This window comes from Rhamphochromis longiceps, linkage group LG14, assembly GCF_057381845.1.
Source record: "Rhamphochromis longiceps isolate RC_006_pf linkage group LG14, R_longiceps_female_GT1.1, whole genome shotgun sequence".
NCBI classification, from domain to species: Eukaryota; Metazoa; Chordata; class Actinopteri; order Cichliformes; family Cichlidae; genus Rhamphochromis; species Rhamphochromis longiceps.
In genome coordinates, this window is record NC_140570.1 from 39,848,176 (window position 1) to 39,871,203 (window position 23,028).

At 42.2% G+C, this 23,028-nt stretch overlaps 1 protein-coding gene and 1 long non-coding RNA gene across 2 annotated transcripts; one reads left to right on the forward strand and one right to left on the reverse strand.

The window, feature by feature from the left end:
* Positions 1 to 18,478: 18,478 nt before the first annotated feature.
* On the forward strand, positions 18,479 to 20,079 carry LOC146654737 (uncharacterized). Its single transcript, XR_014907319.1, has 2 exons — positions 18,479 to 18,979; positions 19,815 to 20,079. It is a non-coding gene; the product is annotated as an uncharacterized LOC146654737 (long non-coding RNA).
* Positions 20,080 to 20,224: 145 nt separating this feature from the next.
* LOC146654738 (uncharacterized) lies at positions 20,225 to 21,916 on the reverse strand. Its single transcript, XM_085380866.1, has 2 exons — positions 21,578 to 21,916; positions 20,225 to 20,689 (listed from the first exon to the last, which is right to left on the reverse strand). The coding sequence occupies exons 1-2, from the start codon at positions 21,835 to 21,837 to the stop codon at positions 20,419 to 20,421; spliced, it is 531 nt and encodes a 176-aa protein (XP_085236992.1). The 5' UTR covers positions 21,838 to 21,916; the 3' UTR covers positions 20,225 to 20,418.
* Positions 21,917 to 23,028: the final 1,112 nt, after the last annotated feature.

A 23,028-nucleotide genomic window follows, 5' to 3' on the forward strand; every position in this document is an offset into this window, starting at 1 on the left:
AAGCTCAGATCTTCTCTGGATTTCCTCCTTTTGTGTCCACACTGCATCTTCACTGTGTGTACATTATGGCTGCAGTTTTTCTTTCAGCACAACTGGAAACCTGCAGAACTGCAGTTGCTCTGAGGTCCACTTTAAGGGGAAATGATAGCTCAGTGGAGGCAGCTCATTGGTAGCTCGCTGGAAGCTACGGACTGCAGAGAGGATCTGCTGTCATAAGGGGGCAGTGTCAAAAATATTTGGCTGCACTATGATAATAACAGTCTCACAGCAGTTTGTAAAATATTCACAAGTGTTAATTTACTAATCCAAGGCAGTTCAGTTTTATTTAGATAGCGGTTAATCGCATCTACAGTAAACAGCAGTAAAGGTAGAAAACTGAAAAATGACCCCCATGAGCAAAAACTTGGCGACAGTGGGAAGGAAAAACTCCCCTTTACCAGGAAGAATCCTCAGCAGTTGGGGTTTAGGGGAGCAAGACAGGACAAAAGATTCACATTTCTGTTTCTGGGCACGAAATTTCTAGTTTTTAATGTACCTGAACAGACTTGGCACAACCACAGTCTAATAATCTTCATCCTTTAACTGCGCTCTGCTTCTGAAGAAGCTGTCCTGATGTGACATTTTGGGGGAGTGTCCAGCAGCAACGGATGATACGGTTGGTTTTACAGCATTTCAAGTGTGTTTGTAGAGCAATAAACAGCAACTGCACTTTACTCCTTGTAACTACTGCAGTAGTGTGACACACCAGCTTTATTTTATGTAGGAGAGTCATAAGAAAGCTGCTTCACAGACTTAACTGATAACACAACTCTGAATTTCTGCACAGACCAAACCAAATCACAGTCTCTGCTAAACATTCACTCCATGCCAACTGTTCAATAAGCTGCATTCATTGGATCTTAACAGATATAACTGAATATTGTTGGACATTGCTCTAAACACAGATTTATGTTTATTTGTTTTTTTGCTCTTAGCTCTGGATGATATCACAAAGTGAGACCATCCATAATCTGATCATCTCACAAAGCTCCACCCACCTGTTGTTTAAACTTGTTGTTTATGCGGGACAGCCAATTAAAAAAGCCGTTGGCTTAAAGTGGGAGGGGCTAAAACGGTTTATTTCAGACAGCTGATAAACTGAGGGGCTGCACCAAGGCCCAGTATATTCAAATAAGGATCATTTTGAACTGTGAATCATGCAAAGCAAATCTATTAGCAGGAGCATGAAAATATAGAGCTGGAACTGACTACAACTGATCCCATTTATCCCAACTCAGTGACCCTGCTGTGTGTCAGTTAAGATTTTTAATTTCCCTGCATGAATTTTTAGAGTTTCTATTGACCCACCAGAAACGCTCATGCTCATTCTAAAAAGATTTCACATGGGTTGCTTTCCACAGAAGATCATGCAAAGCTACTCTGAAATGAGGAGCTGGAAATGAGAAAAATAAGTCCAGTTTAAAAACAAACGTCTGCTCCACTGCCCAACACTGCAGTGCATTCGTTTGCAGATCATTAAAGAGCAAAGAAGAAATGTAGCTGTTTTATTCTGAAGCCTAAAGCATCTGGGACTGGGTTAATTGTCACGTGCAGACACAGCGCGGTCCAACGCCGACCCCTTAAAGGATCTTAAAAGAGACACGAAGAAGACGAGAGAGTGAGCGAGCAGAAAAGGGATGTGTCACTCAGCGTGCCGTTGACTCTGCAGTCTGATGCTGATGATGATTTGACATGACAGCCAGCAGCCTCCTTTTCTCCTGCTCCTCCTTTACCTCTGCTCTGCCCTCATCCCCCCTCTGTGCCTCTGAGGAGAGGAGACATGGGGAAGGAGTGGATGGGCAAAGGAGGAGAGCCAAGGAGAGAACAAAGGAGATTCAACAGAGGATCCTAGTGGATGAAATCAAACTTGTTTTTTCATAGTTTAAGAAAAGTCACCAGATGAAGACGTATTATTTGACTGCACATTTCCACATGAATTGTATCCCTCATAAAATCTGATCTAGCCCTGTTTTCTGGGGTGCACATCTGGCCATTTTGATAAGATGTTCTAAAAAATGTTCCAAGTTTTTGGATGTTGGCAGCAATGAGACTTAAAACATGACTGCAGATGTCTCAGCCCACAACAACATCTTCTGACCATAAAAAACGTGACAGTCTTTTTAACGATGCCAAACATGCCATAATGTGAGCAATATAAAGTCCGGCAGAGCAAACAGGACCTCACACTGTAAATGCACACAGTGGACTGCCTTTAACTTTATTTATACTCATATTGAGTCAGTGACTCGTACTTGGTTTTTCAAAGTACAGAATACTCATATTTACCTGCCTTAGTTTAGTCATGTTTATGTGTTTAACTGGTCATTCCAGTGGATGAGAAGTGCTTTCCAGTGTTTTTTGGAGCGAGAGCAGCAACAGGCCACCAGCAACAGTGCTCGTGTTCAGGGTTAATGATTAAATGTTAATTAAAAGTAGTGTTTCTGTAACTGGTGTTATGGGGCATGTGAATGAGGCAAAGTGTGAGATCATAGAGAGTTAGAACATAATTTAAATACTGTGGACTCACAGGCTTAGGTTTATAGAAAACATTTAATCATGTGAATTTCTGAGTTTATTTACTAAAAAAATGTTACATAAGTTAACAGATAGATAGATAGATAGATAGGTAGGTAGATAGATAGATAGATAGATAGATAGATAGATAGATAGGTAGGTAGGTAGGTAGGTAGGTAGGTAGGTAGGTAGGTAGGTAGGTAGATAGATAGATAGATAGATAGATAGATAGATAGATAGATAGATAGATAGATAGATAGATAGATAGATAGGTAGGTAGGTAGGTAGGTAGGTAGGTAGATAGATAGGTAGGTAGGTAGGTAGGTAGGTAGGTAGGTAGGTAGGTAGATAGATAGATAGATAGATAGATAGATAGATAGATAGATAGATAGATAGATAGATAGATAGATAGATAGATAGATAGGTAGGTAGGTAGGTAGGTAGGTAGATAGATAGATAGATAGATAGATAGATAGATAGATAGATAGATAGATAGATAGATAGGTAGGTAGGTAGGTAGGTAGGTAGGTAGATAGATAGATAGATAGATAGATAGATAGATAGATAGATAGATAGATAGATAGATAGATAGATAGATAGGTAGGTAGGTAGGTAGGTAGGTAGGTAGGTAGGTAGGTAGATAGATAGATAGATAGATAGATAGATAGATAGATAGATAGATAGATAGGTAGGTAGGTAGGTAGGTAGGTAGGTAGGTAGGTAGGTAGGTAGATAGATAGATAGATAGATAGATAGATAGATAGATAGATAGATAGATAGATAGATAGAGATGAAGTGTATCTGATGTGTTCTTAATTATTCAGAAAAAGACTAACAAAGTAAACTTTTTAGTCCATACTGACATGACAACATCACCAAATTCTGAATGTCTCAGCATAAATCACGATTCATCAGGTAACGTTTTGTATTCATTATATTATATTATCATTATATTAAGTGTATTTAACGTATCCATTTGAAGTCCTACACAGTCAGTCTTTTTTGAGGTAGCAAGTTTGGTAAAAAAAAAAAGGTAAATGTCCTGTATTTATATAGCGCTTTACTAGTCCCTAAGGACCCCAAAGCGCTTTACATATCCAGTCATCCACCCATTCACGCACACATTCACACACTGGTGATGGCAGCTACATTGGCAAGTTTGGTTTACATTTTTAAAGTTTAGCCAACTCATCATGTTAGCTGCCTTTTCCTTTGGCTCATATGTCGGCTAACAAGAAATAAACCTCGCAGTCAAAGTGACACACTGTCTTATTAGTGTGTACCGATGAGAAAGTCATTAGTGTGATGTTGGTTTACCGGTCAAATAGCCTGACAGGAAACAAAAAAGCTAATCTGTGAGGCACACTCTACCACCTAACACCGCTGTGACTGGAACGTTTGCAATATTGTTGTTTTTTGTTGCATCAAATCTGGAGTCCAGAACCTCTACAACAGGTTCAGTATCATCAGCGGTGGCTGGATTTAAGGGGTTAAAATGTGCAGCACATTCTCAGTATCCTGCATCTTCATGAGGGAATATAAACATCTCCTGAACTGATAGAGGCTGGCAGCTTTCTCGTCTGCAGTAATTACACTGCTGTCTCGACATTTAAGTGGTAATGATATATTGATGTTCTACTGCACGCTCTGATATCTCGAAACATTTCAGGAATTAATGTGTCTCCATTTTATTACCAGTGGTTCAGACTGCCTGCAGGGTCACAGCATGCTGAAATCCCCGACTGAACCGAGGAAAAATCATTTTCACCTGACTGCTCCTGCACAGCAGTAACAGGTCCGTCCCTCTCAGAGGACACTTCCTGTCTGTATATAAAAAAAAAGGTTAAAAGGCAAATTAAAATCATTTTCTACCTTTTTAAAGACTGCATAAAATCTCTGCGGACCAATAAAACAAATCTCGGATATTCGAAGGTAAGTCGTGCGAGTTTTAGTGTGTTCTACTCAGCGCGGTGTATTAAAAGCAGAGAGGTAAAACCGTCGAGCTGTAATTCAGCAGCCGGAGTGCTGAGTCAGGCTTGTTTCTGTTCCCCATCACCGGCAGACCTTTTTCACTCATCACTCCATATGCTCACCTAATGAGCCTTTGAGACCAGGAGCACTGACACACACATAAATATGCATTGATGCTTTCAGGTAAGCGTGTAATTCCATTCACAGCTGCTCCGTGGGATTCCTCAGAGCAGAGGGATGGGCTCGTTTCGTTTCACGTGTGGAGGTCCTACTTATACGTGTACAGTTTATGGCAGAAATGTCTACCTGGTTTAAAATCTGAGAGTCTGATTCTGTGTGTCGGGCTGACAGATTTTGTGTCTTATGTTTGGGGAAGTAAAACGCAAAGCAAGCAACTGAAATCTGCAGTCGGTCTAACGGCAACCAGACCATAATATTTTATTACAGTGATCTGAACATCCTGTAGGTATCAAAGGCACTGCCCTGCAGTGGTTAGAATTATATCTGTCTAACAAGCCCCTTTTCCATAAGTACCTACTCGGATCGACTCAGCACAGTTGGCCACAGTTTTCCATTAGGTCACAGTTCCTGGTACCAGGTACTTTTTTAGTACCCGCCCAGGATTCCAGGCGATCCAAGCAGGTACTAAAATGTGATGTTGCCAGACTGCATGCCACCGACTGGCTGGTCAGTAGCTTCACTACTCATGAGAGTTTCTCATTCATGAAAATTAAAACGGCCATTTCGAAACCCGGCGAACAAGAAACAACGCCGTTTTCCCCGAGTGTAATGAAAAGCCACAGACCGAGCAGCAGGTATATTCTTGCTTCGACATCCACCTGTTTTGTAGCGTTCGTGTTGCATGATGCTTGGACACATTGCTATGATGACAACCACACATGTTAGGTAGTACCAGATTGTAATGGAAAACCAGTCGATCCAACTCGAGTGTTGTGACTAGGTACTTATGGAAAAGTGGCTACAGACTCCAGTTTGTACATGTAAATGGAGAGTCCTCTTCACACACTGAGGTTAATTATGGAGTTCCACAGGGTTCAGTGCTAGGACCAATTCTGTTTACATTATACATGCTTCCCTTAGGCAGTATGTCTGTGAAGGTTCTCAGTCATCCAGGTCATCGTAGTCAAAGGAGCTTGCAAAGAAAAGCGTCTGGAAGAGCCACCTCCACAGGACAAGACTCAGCAGTCCATCTGCATCTTAAGGATAAAGGACACTCTTTCGAGGATGCCAATGTTCACATTTTGGACAGAGAGGACAGATGGTTTGAAAGAGGAGTGAAAGAAGCCATCTATGTCCACTGTGAGCGACCATCTTTGAACAGAGGCGGGGGTTTACGACACCAACTCTCTGCCATCTATAATCCAGTTTTGAGATCCTTCCCAGACGCCTTAACGCCCACTCACATCCTGGGCCATCTGACCTCAGGAAATCGCATGATAAGGTGGGGCCAGGTTTCACAATGAACACACCTGAAACTCTGGCTGATTGGGACCCACGCCCATTTTCCCACCTTGGCTCAGGCGATTAGAGGATCATCAGGGGGTCCTTTTGTCCCTCTGTGGGGGGAAACTCCCACTAGGTTTATATCTGGGACTCTCCACCATTTGACCTTAGAACTGAAGAAGCTTCTCGGATGAGAGGTGAAACGTCTTCAAGCAACTTAAAGAAGTCCAGACGCTTTTCTTTGCAAGCTCCTTTGACTTCCCTTAGGCAGCATCATTAGAAGACATAGCATACATTTACACTGCTATGCCGATGACACCCAGCTCTATCTGTCCATGAAGCCAGATAACACACACCAATGAGTTAAACTGCAGGAATGTCTTAAAGGCATAAAGACCTGGATGGCCGCTAACTTTCTGCTTCTTAATTCAGATCAAACTGAGGTTATTGTACTCGGCCCTGAAAAGCTTAGAAATATGGTATCTAACCAGATTCTTACTCTGGATGGCATTACCTTGGCCTCCAGTAACGCTGTGAGGAACCTTGGAGTCATTTTTGACCAGGACATGTGCTTCAACGCACATATTAAAAAAATATGTCAGACTGCGTTCTTCCATTTGTGCAACATCTCTAAAGTTAGAAATATCCTGTCTCAGAGTGACGCTGAAAAACTAGTTCATGCATTTATTACTTCCAGGCTGGACGACTGTAATTCATTATTATCAGGAAGTCCTAAAAACTCCCTGAAAAGCCTTCAGCTGATCCAAAATGCTGCAGCAAGAGTCCTGACAGGGACTAGAAAGAGAGAGCAGATTTCTCCTGTTTTGGCTTCCTGTTAAATCAAGAATCAAATTTAAAATCCTTCTCATAACATCTTGAATAATCAGGGCCATTTTTATCTGAAAGTCCTCATAGATCACCCAACAGAGCACTGCTCTCAGACTGCAGGTTTACTTGTGGTTCCTGGGGTCTTTAAAAGTACAGTTGGAGGCAGAGCCTTAAGCTTGTCTTTACCTTACAATACAAAGCACATTGAGGCAACTGTTGTTGTGATTTGGCACTATATAAATAAAATTAAATTGAATTTAATTAATTTCTCATGTGAGCCACAACAAAATCTACATGTTAAGAGCTGGTTGTGTCACATAACCTTCAAAGTAAAACTAATCACTAATCACCTTTTTTGTATGACCTTTTATCGTATCTTCCTTTGGCTATAACGTACCATTTTTCATTTTCTGTCTGTCTGGTTACATTTAGACACTAAAATTACAAAAACATCGCTTCATAATTAAAATATGCATTAAAAGCAAACTCTGAGTACAAAGGCTAAGATGGCTTCTGGTCTGAAAAATGCAGCCAAGCTAGAAGCACCGTTAACATCTTTTCTCAGTAATGGTCAGCAGGGGACGACTTCTTTGGTTTCAAAAAGTGCGTTTGTGTCTTTTCATCGCTGATTTTTAATTGTGAGGAACAATAATCTAAAAGTGTCAGCACTAAAAGATAAGTTGGGTGGAAGAATTCACAATCGCATGAATTCAAGCTCTCACCTGGACCACTTCTTTTTACTTATTTGAATTTTTAATTGCTCTTGTTTTTGACTTTGCCTTTTGTTCTACTGTGGTTTTAAGTTTTAGTATTAAAACTAGTAAACTAAAACTACTCTTAAGAGTTTTAATAGGGGGTGACTCCTCTGCTTGTTTAAAAAAATGTATAGGAGCCTGTAAAAAATATTACCCAACAACTCATCTGATTTATTCCATTAGCAAACACTTCCTTCATGGGTATGTGTATATTTTAAAGCCCTATTAAATACAACATGATGTTTTTGTTTTCAGTTATGGTCTCCATTAGTGTTTAAATAGACAAAAAAAAACAGGGAATCCTTTACTGTGTAAAGTACATTATGTCTATGATCACAACAAGCTCACTGGTGCGCAGGTAAGGTTCTTACAATTATAGTAGCGGCAGGAAGATTTCAAGTGTATGTCAAAGCAAAAGAAAAAAAATAGAATTAGATTATTTCTTAAATAATGACTTTAAATAATCAACATTTTTGGGTGGTTTCATGCTTTGGCTCCCAAGAAGCCAAATCAATCGATAAAGGGGTTCGGTAAGAAAAGTAAATAAGGTGAGAGCTAAATTGGAACTTGCTGGAGGAGACACACAGTCTGGCACTCCACTGTGTTTGAGAAAATGACTTCAGGGCGAAGAAAGTCCCCGAGGTGTTTATGTATTTGTAATGAAGTTGGTTTGTTGAGGTTTGGGCTTGTATTATTGTGGGCTGGAAGGAGAACAACTTACAAACGAAGATTAAAACTGTGGTGAATATTTGCAATGATGAATGACATTTATGGAGCCTCATGTGGACATTAGAGGAACTGCGGTTTTTCCAAAAGTTGATTCTGTTCATCTGGACGTAGCGTTTTGTGAGAGAAACGTTTCTTCACTCATCCAGGTGACGTCTTCAGTCTCAGCTGACTGCAGGTTTCAACCTTATAAACAGTACATTTGCATAATGACTGAAACCAGTTTTTGGTTTTTGGCTGAAAGGCTGATGCTTTTGGTCCTTTTCATGTCATCCTCAAGCAGTTGTCTGATTTTGGTGTTGTAACAGATGATTTTAGGAAAAAGTGTCTTGTTATCCTAATAATTCAGCTTCCCTTTGGTCAAGCCTGAAGCCTCTGGATGATGTTTGATGTGTCTGGATTGGTTGGCACACCGTAACTGAAAGTCTCCCTAATTGAAGCTACATTCATTAGGATGTTCCCCTCTAGAGGAGAATAGACTTTCCCACTTTGACCTTGTGATTGTGAGGGGACCATCCCACTTTGGCCCACATTATCCTTCTTTTGGTCTTCCACTGTAGACTAATGAGTGTGTGTTGAGGGCTAATTAGGGCTGCACAGCTGTAAGTGGCTGTAATTGTACACACACTCATACACAGCTTTAGGGTAAAGTTGACAAACATGCCAACATGGTTTCATCTTTAATTCCATCTCAAGTCTCTCTCTCTCTCTTTTACTTGCCCTCATCCCCCCCTCTACACACACCTCCACATTCATCCCCCCTTTCATGAACTTCATCTCGCTTCCCCTCACTCACCACCTCCTGACTCCATTCTTTGATTTCTTCATCACCACATACCATCTCTATCTATCTATCTATCTATCTATCTATCTATCTATCTATCTATCTATCTATCTATCTATCTATCTATCTATCTATCTATCTATCTATCTATCTATCTATCTATCTATCTATCTCAATAAAGAGAGGGGGGTGAACACACACCCGTAGCAAACACACACAATCCAATGTCGTCTGGATGTCACCAGACAGAGAGGTGTCTGGAGAGAGCCTCCTGCCTCTGGTGACAGCAGTCTGTGTCTGTATGTGTGCAAACAGTGATGCCAATGGAGGGGAAAAAAACACAAACAGAGGATGGAGCACGACAGGCGAATAACAACAGACAGACGGCAAGACAGAGGAAGAAGAAATGAGATGCAGAATGTGCCAGACAGTGGCATAAAACGAGAGAGAGGGAGAGAGGGAGGCATCGATAAAGTGAGAAAGATGGGTAATGAAAGAGGGAGAGAGTTTGCCTGAGGACAGAGCGACCAGCTTTGGCATGCTCGGGTAAAGCCGACACTGCCGGGTAATAAATAACAGTCATTGGGATGTCAGGAAAGAAATGGATACAGCAGAGAGACAGACAGACAGACACAGAGACAGACAGGCTTGATAAACGGTGTTAGGGACGGTCAGTGGTCCTAGGGATGGCAAACTGTTAGGAAAAGTAATTGGATAAGCCCCTCCCACCACACTGTTCTGGCGTAGAGCTTTTTTATGTTTACAAGCTGAGATGACACGTCATGTGGGTGGAGCTGAACTGGTGGCAAAAAGCAACAGTTATGCAGTATCTTGCAAACCTTCAAATCTTTTGATGGATATAATTCTGCACTTTGGCGTGATTTCAGTGACATTTGGTTTCAAGATTTGTTCACTGATGTTTATCTAAAAGATTTAAGGTGCACTGACACGCCACGTCCCAAACTAAAAGAGGGGGCACGAAGCAAGGTGAACCTAGGATTGGGTCAGAGAGGGCGAAATGCATAAAATCTTTGCCAGTTCAATGATGTGGATCATCAAGAGTGAGATTTCCATTCCAGAACCACCCGCCCGGGTTCACTGGTGGCCAGCAGGGTGGAAACTGTGCTGCTGATGACCAAAGACAAAGGAAGAGGAGAAGAGGAAGGTGTGTTAGGAGGCAACGAGAGAGAAGGAACACCAGAGTGTGGAAGTGAGAGGAGGAACTTTAAACACTGGGACTAAGAGGAAGACCACAGAGACCTCATGAGAAAGTCTGGTTCTTGTTGCATTAATAGATACCAGCTATTGGTTAGCTTTAGGTAATAACTACTTAGTTAAGTTTAGGCAGATAAACTATTTGCTTGACCAGTGAGAGCAGGAAGCAGGTAGAAGAGAGGTTACATGGTGGTGACTGATCGTCCTGGAAGGCTGGCTTTCCAGCCTCTAATCTCACACCGTTGAGAGACAAGAGGGTTGACCCTTTCTGGATTTTCTATGCGTGGACTACTATTTCAGATTTCCATAACAGGAACCAACAAAAGGGGAGGAAGCTGAACTGAAGATCTTTACCCTGAGTGATGGACAGGACTAGAGATGAGGACACCAGAGGAACAGCTCAGGCTGAGCGGTGTGGAGACAAAGTTAGAAGGACAAGGCTGAGATGGTTTGGACAGAGGAGGGAGAGGGGCTGCCAGGCAGGAGGAAAAGAGGAAGACCTCAAAGTGAAGGAGGACACGGAAAGGGTCGATGTGACCAAAGAGGATAGGGTGAAATGGAGGAGCATGATCCGCTGTAGTGAACCCTAAAGGGAGCAGCCGAAACAAGAAGAAGAAGCTTTAGACAATAAAAACTTCCCTGTCAGGTTAATCAATCAAAACTAAGTTCAGCGATAGACAGAGATCACAGTTTAGGTGAAAATATAACAGAAACTTTTTCAGACCTTTGTATTTTCTGGCTTGGTGTGGTGATGCGTCCTAAGAAAAAGTAACGGAAACATTGTTACACTTAATTTGTGTTTGTGGAGATGAGCAAACAGGTTTTCAGCTGTGAGACCGAGCTGTCGGTGAGAGCGTACATTATAAACCTATGGCCTCTTCACGCTCGGCTACATGTCTGTGCACTCATCAGTGAGCTCATGTATACGTCGAGGGTTGGGGTGTGTGTGTGTCATCAAGCTCCTTGTGCTACCCGTCAAATTAATTTCCCGCTCGCTTATCATGCTCGCTTATTTTCAGATATGCGGTGCGCACGTGCAGCAGGATGCAGCTGTTGCGGACCAATACGGATGCAGTTTAGATTTCCAGTCAGCAGCAAGCTGGTCTCTGACTGGTTGAAACGTGCAGGCTGTAAGTGTAGGAGTTTAGCCGAGATTAACTTCAATATCTAATCAATGTTGACTGGTAGCATAACAGTGAGAAGGAGAGGGAAGCAGGAAGGGGGAAGAGGTGGAGGACATGGGAAAGGGAGTAGAAGAGAAGGGGGTACGAAGGAAGAAAATGAGGAGGAGCTGGTCTCCTTTCAGTGGCTGTGCGTTGATGCATGTCAGCGTCCTCCGCCCCCAAATATCCCACAACCCCCCCATTCACATGAATTAAAGGCTGTGTGTGTGTGTCATTGTCACCCTGAGCGGTCCAAGCCATCGGCTGGAACTAAAGACCGCCACAAAATAAAAGTATGACTCATCACACACACACGCTCACACAGAGGTGAGGTAATGGCAGCAAAATGAAATGAATGAGAGGCTGGGGGCTGGAACAGCAGATGGAGAGGGCTTTGTGAACTTGTGATATTAGTAAAACCGTGAAAAATAAAACCATTTTTCTCAAGGCTTCATTAACTGTGTGTGAAATTGTGTGCACAAATGTGTAGGTGCTAAATGTAAAGTGTGAGTGTTTTTGCTGATAGTGCAGTAAACCAGTTTTTGAACTGTTAGCTCCACACAACGTGCACTATAGAGTTATCACTTAAGACTTACCGCATCTCACGGCACAACATGGAATAAGTTTAGTCGGTCTGTGTTTTGATCGCACTCAATGATCCAGGTAAGGAAAGTCTCAAAAAGTTGATTCAAAACTGGCACCACTGAGTAACCTTCAGCTGTGAGGTCAGTTTCATGATCATTAACATGCAAACTGTAGTGAAGACTCATCAATGACCATGACTGCATTCACAGAGAGCTGGGGAATTGCTGCAACCGTCCGCTCTTTAAGTCTGATGTCATTAGCCGTTTTCCGTTCCAAACTCCGCTTTAGGTCCCAAAGTCAAAGTCTGAGAGCTACAAACTGTCTAAATTCTTTCATCTTTAATAAAATGATCAGCGTTCTGCTCTACCAGGTGTAACAATTAAGTTTAACATCCAGGCATCCATGAAAACAGAATTTATTAAATTTAACGGCATTAGAAGTTAGCAGGAAGTTAGCTCGCTAGTTTCCATCTAAAGATTGAGGGATTCATGAAAAATTCAAACGTACAGCTCTGCTATCATAAATCATAAATGAAGACAGAAAAACTAAACAGCAGAAAACTAAACAGCAGTGACGTTTGTAGGGTTACTGAAGTTGGGCTAGCTGGTATATAATGATGTGCTATGTGGTGGCTAGCTACACAGCTATGTTAGCGTAGCATAAACACAGTGAAGCTGGAGGATGAACGCGAACTTTTTTTCCACTTGATAAAAGTTAACGTGAGGGTTCCTGATGGTTACGGACAAATGCAGTCGTATGGCAGGATGCTGTAAACGGAACAAACTGCGACTGTGTGTTTCCTGGGTGAGAGAGCGCCTTTTTGTTGTTGTTGTTGTGCTAAGCTAATAGGCAGAATGCTACAGGCATAACACTAAAGAATGTAGCCTCATGGGCAGTGTAGTCCGTGCTGCAGGGAGAATGGACTGCCATACCCGTTATGTGTCTGTGAGCGCGAGGACGTAGAAAAATGAGAGTGGAAAAGTACGAGCTGTCATCGAGCAAAAACGGGAGCTGGAAGCATGTAAATTCAATTCAATTCAATTCAATTTTATTTATATAGCGCCAAATCACAACATAAGTCGCCTCAAGGCGCTTCATAGATACAGAGAAAAACCCAACAATCATATGACCCCCTATGAGCAAGCACTTTGGCAACAGTGGGAAGGAAAAACTCCCTTTTAACAGGAAGAAACCTCCAGCAGAACCAGGCTCAGGGAGGGGCGGCCATCTGCTGCGACCAGTTGGGGTGAGAGAAGGAAGGCAGGATAAAAGACATGCTGTGGAAGAGAGACAGAGGTTAATAACAGATATGATTCAGTGCAGAGAGGTCTGTTAATACATAGTGAGCGAGAAAGGTGACTGGAAAGGAAAAACTCAATGCATCATGGGAATCCCCCGGCAGCCTACGTCTATTGCAGCATAACTAAGGGAGGGTTCAGGGTCACCTGGTCCAGCCCTAACTATATGCTTTAGCAAAAAGGAAAGTTTGAAGCCTAATCTTGAAAGTAGAGATAGTGTCTGTCTCCTGAATCCAAACTGGAAGCTGGTTCCACAGAAGAGGGGCCTGAAAACTGAAGGCTCTGCCTCCCATTCTACTTTTAAATACTCTAGGAACAACAAGTAGGCCTGCAGAGCGAGAGCGAAGTGCTCTAATAGGGTGATATGGTACTACAAGGTCATTAAGATAAGATGGGGCCTGATTATTTAAGACCTTGTATGTGAGGAGCAGGATTTTGAATTCAATTCTGGATTTAACAGGAAGCCAATGAAGGGAAGCCAAAACAGGAGAAATCTGCTCTCTCTTTCTAGTCCCTGTCAGGACTCTTGCTGCAGCATTTTGGATTAGCTGAAGGCTTTTCAGGGAGTTTTTAGGACTTCCTGATAATAATGAATTACAGTCGTCCAGCCTGGAAGTAATAAATGCATGAACTAGTTTTTCAGCGTCACTCTGAGACAGGATATTTCTAACTTTAGAGATGTTGCACAAATGGAAGAACGCAGTCTTACATATTTTTTTAATATGTGCGTTGAAGCACATGTCCTGGTCAAAAATGACTCCAAGGTTCCTCACAGTGTTACTGGAGGCCAAGGTAATGCCATCCAGAGTAAGAATCTGGTTAGAGACCATATTTCTAGGCTCTTCAGGGCCGAGTACAATAACCTCAGTTTGATCTGAATTAAGAAGCAGAAAGTTAGCGGCCATCCAGGTCTTTATGTCTTTAAGACATTCCTGCAGTTTAACTCATTGGTGTGTGTTATCTGGCTTCATGGACAGATAGAGCTGGGTGTCATCTGCATAGCAGTGTAAATGTATGCTATGTCTTCTAATGATGCTGCCTAAGGGAAGCATGTATAATGTAAACAGAATTGGTCCTAGCACTGAACCCTGTGGAACTCCATAATTAACCTCAGTGTGTGAAGAGGACTCTCCATTTACATGAACAAATTGGAGTCTATTAGATAGATATGATACAAACCACCGCAGCGCAGTACCTGTAATACCTACAGCATGTTCTAATCGCTCTAATAGGATATTATGGTCGACAGTATCGAATGCTGCACTAAGGTCTAAACATAATAATAACCACTGCAGCCAAGAAGAGAGCCTGATGAGCCCAGTTGTAAGTAAGCTATTAAGACTCGACTGTACAGTGTTCGTGTTTCCCTCTGAAACAATAAGTTCCGTTGGAGCAGCCTTTCAACGCCTCTCTCTGTCTCAAAGTTGACCCAGACAACAAAGTAAAGCTAATTTTCGGCTACGAGCCAACACGAACCCGACGTATTAGCCAGAGGTCCCTTTAGTACGGTTCTGTGCCGCGGACCTTCAGTAATAGTAATAAATCACATTCATGTAGTTGTAAAAAGCATGATAATATATTAAGTAATCCAAAGTATTCAGAATACGTTACTCTCATTGAGTAACGTAACGGAATACGTTACAAAATACATTTTGGGGCATGTAATCTGTTACCTGTAGTGGAATACATTTTAAAAGTAACCTTCCCAACACTGTTCATACGTCATCACTTATAAACGGATTGCAGGTCATCATACAGATGTACTTTCATAGGGTTGGGTAACCCTTCAGCCAGCAGAGTCTTTTCTCCATCTAGACAAACAGAATCATCTTTCTGGGATTTAGTTGACCAGGATTTGAAACACTTGCTATTGTAAAACTAACTCTGCAGCTTTGGTGCCTAAACTCAACCATACAGTGAAAAACACCATGACGGAAGTGTACAGTAACACCAAACAAAGAATGAAACTCATTGGTTAAGAGTTTTACCCAGGACACTCTGGTTCACCCTGACGTTTGGCTTTGACTCATCGGATAGGATTTCAAAAAGATCAGGCTACATTTTTTATGCTATGATGGTCACAACTCCACCTGATGTTTTAGAACCACGAATTCACATCATCACAACCAAAGTAATCTGGAATATTCCATCACTGATCTAAAGCTCATCAAATAGTTTTGTTACTTAAACATAACCGAGGAGGTTTTAGTTCCAGTTCTTAATGTCTGTAATTTCCCCTCACGTCCAGCTGGTCATGACAGATGGATGCTCCTCCCTCCTGAGCTTTGTGCTATCAGAGGTGTCTTCCTGTTAAAAGGGAGTTTTCTCTTCCCACCATCTAAAAGTGCTTGCCCACAGGGGGTTGTCTGAATGTTGGAAGGAGGTTTTCTCCAATACTGGGTGGCTGTAGCTCAGGTGGTAGAGCAGGTCATCTACTGATCGGAAGGTTGGTGGTTTGATTCCCGGCTTCCCCTAGTCTGCATGCCAAATATCCTTGGGCAAGATACTAACCCGAAATTGCTCTCCGATGCATTCATTGGAGTGTGAATGTCAGTTGTGTGAATGGGTGAATGCACAAGTTGTGTAAAGCGCTTTGAGTGCTCAGAAGAGTGGAAAAGCGCTATATAAGAACCAGTCCATTTACTGTACCTCACACCATAAAGCCCTTTTTTTTAAAGTGAATATTGTTGTAAATTGGCATTATATAAATAAACTTAAACAGAAAAAAATGTTTAATATAGAGGGTAATAGAAGTGAGTTAATCTGTCCATAAATCAGGCCACTCAGGACTATTTCTACGAGGTGTTAGCCCAGTCCAAATGTACTACCTGAAATAAGTTGCCTGGGTAACCGCCTTCACCTTTCCTTAACCATATAGTTAGGAAAGGTGCCAGAAAATAAGCAGTTTCCAGTTCTGCACTATAACCTGTTGATGCACTATAAATGATGTGTTCAGGCCAACAGGTTAATAAGATGATCATATTGTGCAGACGTTGTAAGTTTACTGATGTTGAAAGAACAGCTGTTCTGTCTGTGGAGCCCCTCCCCAGTGTTTGCTGTCTGTCAACAATAAGAAAATACTGGAAAAAGTTATTTCAGAAAGTTCTGCAATGATTTAATGTTGCACTTTATATAAACATAAAGTTGAGGGATTGTAAAAGAATGGTGAAAATTGCAGCAGCGGAGGCGGAAACCTCCCAAATTTACTGTTTACCTCAGAATCAGTGAGACAGACGATAAAGCAGCCGTCGCTGTGATAACTCTCCGGAGTTGTAAAACTGTTTCTGTGCAGCCTTCAAACTCACACATCAATCCATCAAACGGGACTCTCTGGATCTCGAATTTCATTAGTTCCAATTCTTGGTGATGTCAGTGATTTGTTTCAGAAACGGTGTAATGGAAACGTGTTAATCTGTCCTTAAAAGCCACTGAAAATCTGCCCACTCGGGACGGGCTCAGTCATTTCCACGAGGTGTTATTTTGTTCGGCCATGCCACACGCTGAACTGCGCTTTATTTCACTAAACCCATCGAATTGAAGTGAAGTGACAAAGAGGGAGAGGAGAAATTAGAAAAAGTGAGGGAGATTATAAAGTATAGTGCTGACACATGCTGTCTAACGAGAACGAGCGAGAGAGGGTGAAAGGTATAGGAAGCGGAGAGAGCGAGCGAGCTGGGAAGTCATCTATTAACATTAGAGTCTGGAGCATCATGGAGTCTAATAGTCTCTCTCTCTCACCCGCTCTCTCTCTCATTCTGTCTTTTTAGTCCATTTGGGTAACTGCTCTCTCCACGCCACATTAATCTGTGTAATTAGGTTCGAAGCTTGTTTTACCTCCTTTCCTCCTCTTATCTTTTTCCTTGGCCTTCCTCTTCTGTTTCCTTTTCTTCTTCCTCTACATTTCCTCCTCTTCTCTCTTAATTTTACTCCATTACCTTTCCTACTCATTCGTTCCCTCTCTGTATCTTCTCTTGTTTTTCTTTCTGCATCATTCGCTTCCTTTTTCCTCCGCTTTTCTACAAACTCCAGCTTCTCTTTTTCCTGGCTAAATCTCTGGAGCCCCGTTCACACAGAACCTGGAAGGACTGAGTTTAATTATTCATGGTGGATAGAAACAAGGAACAAGACTACAAGCCCGCAGTCACAGCTCTACAAAGCTGCACTGGGTCGAACACTAATGTCACCTTGCTAACATGATAATGACAAACCAATGCGCTACCTATCTGCTCGTTAAGTCTGACGTCATTATCCATTACCAGGTCCAAACGCTCCCTCAGACAAACGTCCAGGCTCCCCTGAGAGTTAAAAACAGTCCAAATTCTTTCAGCTGTGATAACCAATCAGTGTGGCCGGGCATCCAAGAGGGTTAACTGAATAAGTCAGCAGGAAGTTACCTGATAAGCCATGTTCTGGTTGAAGTCTAGTGCTGATCTTGAATCAAAGGCTTTCTTGCGATGTTTTAAAGTAGTCTTGAGCAACAGTTCTCCTTTTTCTTTTGACATTGGCTGCTTTTTCACTCCAGTCGTTGTATCTGACTGCTTTCAGAGGAGTCATTTGCTTGTTGAGCCACTTAATACTGACCTATGAATCATTCAGGCATGAAAAAGAGGCTCACACATAACACATCATTTAACAAATTGCCTACATTTAGGCGCTTTGTTACTAATGGCCTGTCACATTTCCTTTATCGAGGATAAGACCGTTTGACAGACATAAAATAGCGTTTCTGCACCATTCTTAAAGACTTGTTATCTGAAAACATATCTCAGCGCGGTGTGCAGGAGCTGAGGAAACTGGACGAGTGGAGGACCAAAGTGTAGGGCCTAAAAAACTATCCACAGCAGATAAACAGGATCTGAAAGTCACGTCGTTAAGAACCAGGAAAACATCCAGCAAAGACCTGACACAGGACCTGAGAGATGCATCTGATCCATCTACTGTTCACTCATCAGAAATGGTCTCGGGTATGCTCAGGTGGCAGTTTTCACAAGGTGATCACTATCAGTCATGAATCGGTGTCCCTGGAGCCCGAACCTCAACATTACTGGAGCGGTGTGGGATCATCCGGACAGGGACCAGAACAAGAAGAGACTTCAAGCTATGCTGAAGAATAGAGATGCTCACACCAAGCTTACGGTGTGTTCACACCGAACGCGATGGACGCGAATAGAGCGTCAGGTTTACATGTAAAGTCAATGGAAAGGCGCGATGACGCGCGATTGCGGGTCCCGCGAAAATTCGGAAGCAGATTTGCGTCGCGAAAACGCCAAAACGCGTGAAACGCGCGTCAGTGTAGCGCGTCTGGCGCGTTTGACGCGCGAATAAAACCACGCGCGTGAGTTTTTGTGTTGCACTTTGTGCATACGCGCGTTTCGCGTCTACCGCTCGAGTTGGAAAAATCTGAACTCCAGCGTCAAATCGCGCCGCGACAACCAATCAGGAGCCTGGTGACGTGGCTGTTACCTAGGTCAAAGGGGCAGATCCAGCCAAAGCCTTTCATACTTCAATGGAGGGGAAGGCTAATCAATGCGGTAGCAAACAACTCGGAGCTGTACAACACCAGCTGCTTTCAGTACCGAGACAGGAATAAAAAGGACCGAGCTTGGAGGAAGATATGTGAAGAGATCGGGCAACCTGGTAAGTTCATTCATTTCTCTTTTGAAAGTTTTCACTGACCCGGGGAAGCCGCACAAAAGCTAGCAAGCCACCGCTATTTTCCCACTGACGTACAAATACCGTTCTGCTTTTATGCATGTTATCATTTAGGAATATATTTTATTGTTTATTAATAAACAGCACACAGTGGTCCCGCTGTTCATCCGTCACTGCTTTGCTTTTTCGCTGATTTTTTATTGCACAGTACAGCATTGCATTCTGCAGCCTGATTGACAAATCTCCTGCGCTTGCCAAATTTATCACGTTTGGTTTTGATAACCATCGCGTCCAATAGAAAAAACAGCACAAAAACACCCATAACTATGAGCCTCATTCGGAAATACACACCTGCACCGTGAGGGAAAAAGGCGCACGAAAGTGGCGGGCAGATGAAGACAAACCGCGGCATAATAATACTTTTACGTTTTGCAATCTACAAAGGTTTGCACTTTGAGAATCAATTGTGAGAACTGTGACCAGGGGCTAGTTATTCTGAGAACCCCTGCAATAAATGAGGGACCACTGTCTACTCTACGATTATTATATCCAACCTGTTAACATTTAATACTGTATTGATAGAACGAACTGATTCTGCAGCAGAGCATCCCCAGTCCCTGAGCTCCTGCTGCTGCACCCACAGATATGTACAGCAAGCACTGATACCTTTTTAGTCGGTGGGATTCCCTTGTGATCACCTTTACTAAATATCTACAACCAATCTGATTATATCCTGTTATTGTTTTTTTTTTTTTTCAATGTTGAAATTAAAATCTAGTAGCAGCCTTCTCATTTCTTTGTGTTTTGTGCTGTTTTACAGGCCCACAGAGGAGGACGGCTCCGAGGCAGATGAGGGACGGGTCCCAGGACGGTCCATCGGCGGTGGAGCTGGCCATCCTGGAGTCCCTGAAGAGGCCACACCAGTCTCCAATGGAGCATTTCCTCCTCAGCCTTGTTCCTGCTCTGGAGAGCAGCTGGTCCTTTTTATTCCTGTCTCTCTGTAAATTCTTATATTTTATATATTTATGTTTAATGTTTTTCTGTTTGAGACTTTTAATATTATTTTAAATAAATGTTTATAATGACTAATGTCTCAGTTCTACTACACAGCAAATGTTGGCACACGACTTGACACATGTAGACTTTATTTCATATTATACTAATGACAAAATATACTGATACAGTGGGATGCAGAAGTTTGGGCAACCTTGTTAATAGACATTATTTTCCTGTATAAATCGTTGGTTGTTACAATAAAAAATGTCAGTTAAATATCATACAGGAGACACACACAGTGATATTTGAGAAGTGAAAAGAAGTTTACTGGATTTACAGAAAGTGTGCAATAATTGTTTAAACAAAATCAAGCAGGTGCATCAATTTGGGCACCACAAAAAAGAAATGAAATGAATATTTAGTGTATATCAATGTGTGTGTCTCCTATATGATATATGGGGTGCCTTTGTCTGGATGTGCTTCCCATCCAGAGCTGCACAGCACAGAGGAAAGTTCCAGCGCTCCTGGAATCCCTCTGTGATGGAGCGCCAGTCTCCAGGTGAAGGCACAGCCATGAAGTCGTCCACTAGACAGTCCCAGATGGACGTCGCTGCCTGGGGGGTGATCTGGCTCACCGTGGACACACCGACTCTGAAACTGAACGCGATGGTCCTGAAGGAGTCCCCGGTGACAAGGAACCTGGACAAAATTGTTCAAAATTAGTATTATGTGTGCTGCAGTTACAAAATACATTATTCAAATTCCAAAATACTTTTGTGATGTCAGATTTAAATCACAAAACATGAATCTTACATAAAACCTTTTGTAATTATAAGGATAATTACAAAATGTATATTAGATAATATCTAAAACAGTTGTGTTTTGTTTTAACTTTAACATATCATAATTTGATTGGTAGCAACTTTCACAACTACAGTGAGCCAATCACTCATAATTCCTAAACATGTCAATCAGGTAGGAATGAAGTAAAACATTAATAGAAATAAAGAGTTGTGTGTTGACATGTAGCCCTTTCCTTGCTTAAATCATTAATATTTTTGAAAAATTAATCTGTGATAAGACAGCTTATCAAGATAGAACCATGTAACTAGAGATGAACCAAACTGTTCACAGTTTTATCTAACTCTGTTTTAATAAAGGCTGTGACCCCTGTTATAGAGTCTGACAGCTGCAGGGATTATATACAAATATTCAACTATCCCAGAATTAAACCAGGTCTAAATAAAAAGGAGTGAGTATCACTACAAAGGTTAACTCAGTGGTCCTAATGCTACAGTTTGATATCAGCAAACACCGAGCGCATACATTGATGTGACACCACAGCCATGCTATCATTCAAACACTGATAACAGCATAAATCGAATTAAATCGGGACTTGATGAGAGCTTCTGAGTATCACTAGAAATATTATAAAGAGTCGTCTCTGTACCACAGTTTGCTTTCAGTAAACACCGACAGCATTCACTGTTAGCATAGCACATCCATGTTAGCAGTGTATAACTGGATGGATTAGCATATTAGCACAGATATCAATAAAGGACTACCGTATTAAATAGTTTTACTAACCTCAGGCAGACGGACAGGCGCTCTGCAGGTGGGATTGAGCGTCTGTAGTTGGTGTCTAGGCGGGCAATGCTGGGACCGACGAGGGAAAGCAGGTCCTCAAACTGGCCGACGGTGATAGCGCTGGAATCGGCCGTCATCCAGGCGCAGCTCCTGGAGCAAGTGGTGAAACTCACCAAACTGCTCATGCCTCTGGAGGACCTGATGGACCCAGGTATGGCGAGAACGTCTTTTACGCTGCTGCTCTGCTCTCCACAGTACATAGAGAAGGGAGACTCTCTCTTCAAGCGCTAGCTCGATAGCTGCCATCTTGCAAAACCAGGTCTGGCACAACTCCCTCCCACATTCCTCCCACATTTCCGGTTCACGCGCGTCAAAATAGGGGCGTTTGGGGCGTTTTATTCGCGTCCATCGCGTTCGGTGTGAACACACCGTTAGTGACATTGTACTGTTATTTTACCATAATAGTGGAAAATATGAAGGGATGAGGAAAATCCTCCATGTGAGTATCTGCTTATTGGCCTCCATAAATGCATCAGCTTGTGCTGTTGTAAGTAGAAGCAGAGAGCTGTTTATCTGTAACATCTCTAAATCCTGCAGACTGTAGGGAAAAGCTGAGGGGATGCCGTGAATCCTGGAATTCGGGTTTGTTCGCTCTATCATCTTTACAAAAAAACCCAAAGTTCAGTCCAGGTGGAGCTGAGATGAAAGGAGTAAGGAGCCACCAGCTGCTTGCTGGAGGCATCAAATAACCTCTACTTAAGCCTTAACCTGGATAAAGGAGTGAGTTTGAGATTAGTGTCACTTGATTCAACATCAAGTTTGCAGCTCAGCACAACGTTTGGCCTATTTTTACCTAACTGACCCGAGCACAAGCACACCAATGGTGAACACACAAAGTTCAAAGCTTTACATACGTGTGTGTGTGTACTCATCACAAGAACATCGAATTTCGGCGTATCTCCCCAGATGTCAGTCAAATGTGGTATTATTTTGACCTTCTGAAACAAAGGCGAGGTTTGATCTTGATGTCTACTAAACATTTTTAAATCTCCTTTGGGTTTGTGTGAGGAAGAGCATCCAGCATAAAACTGCAGAATCAAATAAGTGAAACTACCAGCTGTGGCTGCAAAAGATTTCCAGTCCTATAGACGTGTGTGTGACAAACAACCATGAGCCGTGACGCCTGTCAACACCTCCCTGATGGGTTCATGGTCTCAGTCACGAGTTTCAGGTCTTACTGAATGAAACATGAAGCATTTTTTTAAAATACATTTTGGCCATTGTGTTAGAAAGGTGGATCATTGTGAATTCACTCACCAGTGGGTGATGTCAAAGTGGATTGGTCCATCTTTTATATGTTTATGAGTTGATGCCAACTTCTGAACAAACCATAGTTAAAAATTATTAGACAACTTTGTGAAAAATAAGTACTGACCAGGTAAGGTTTTACT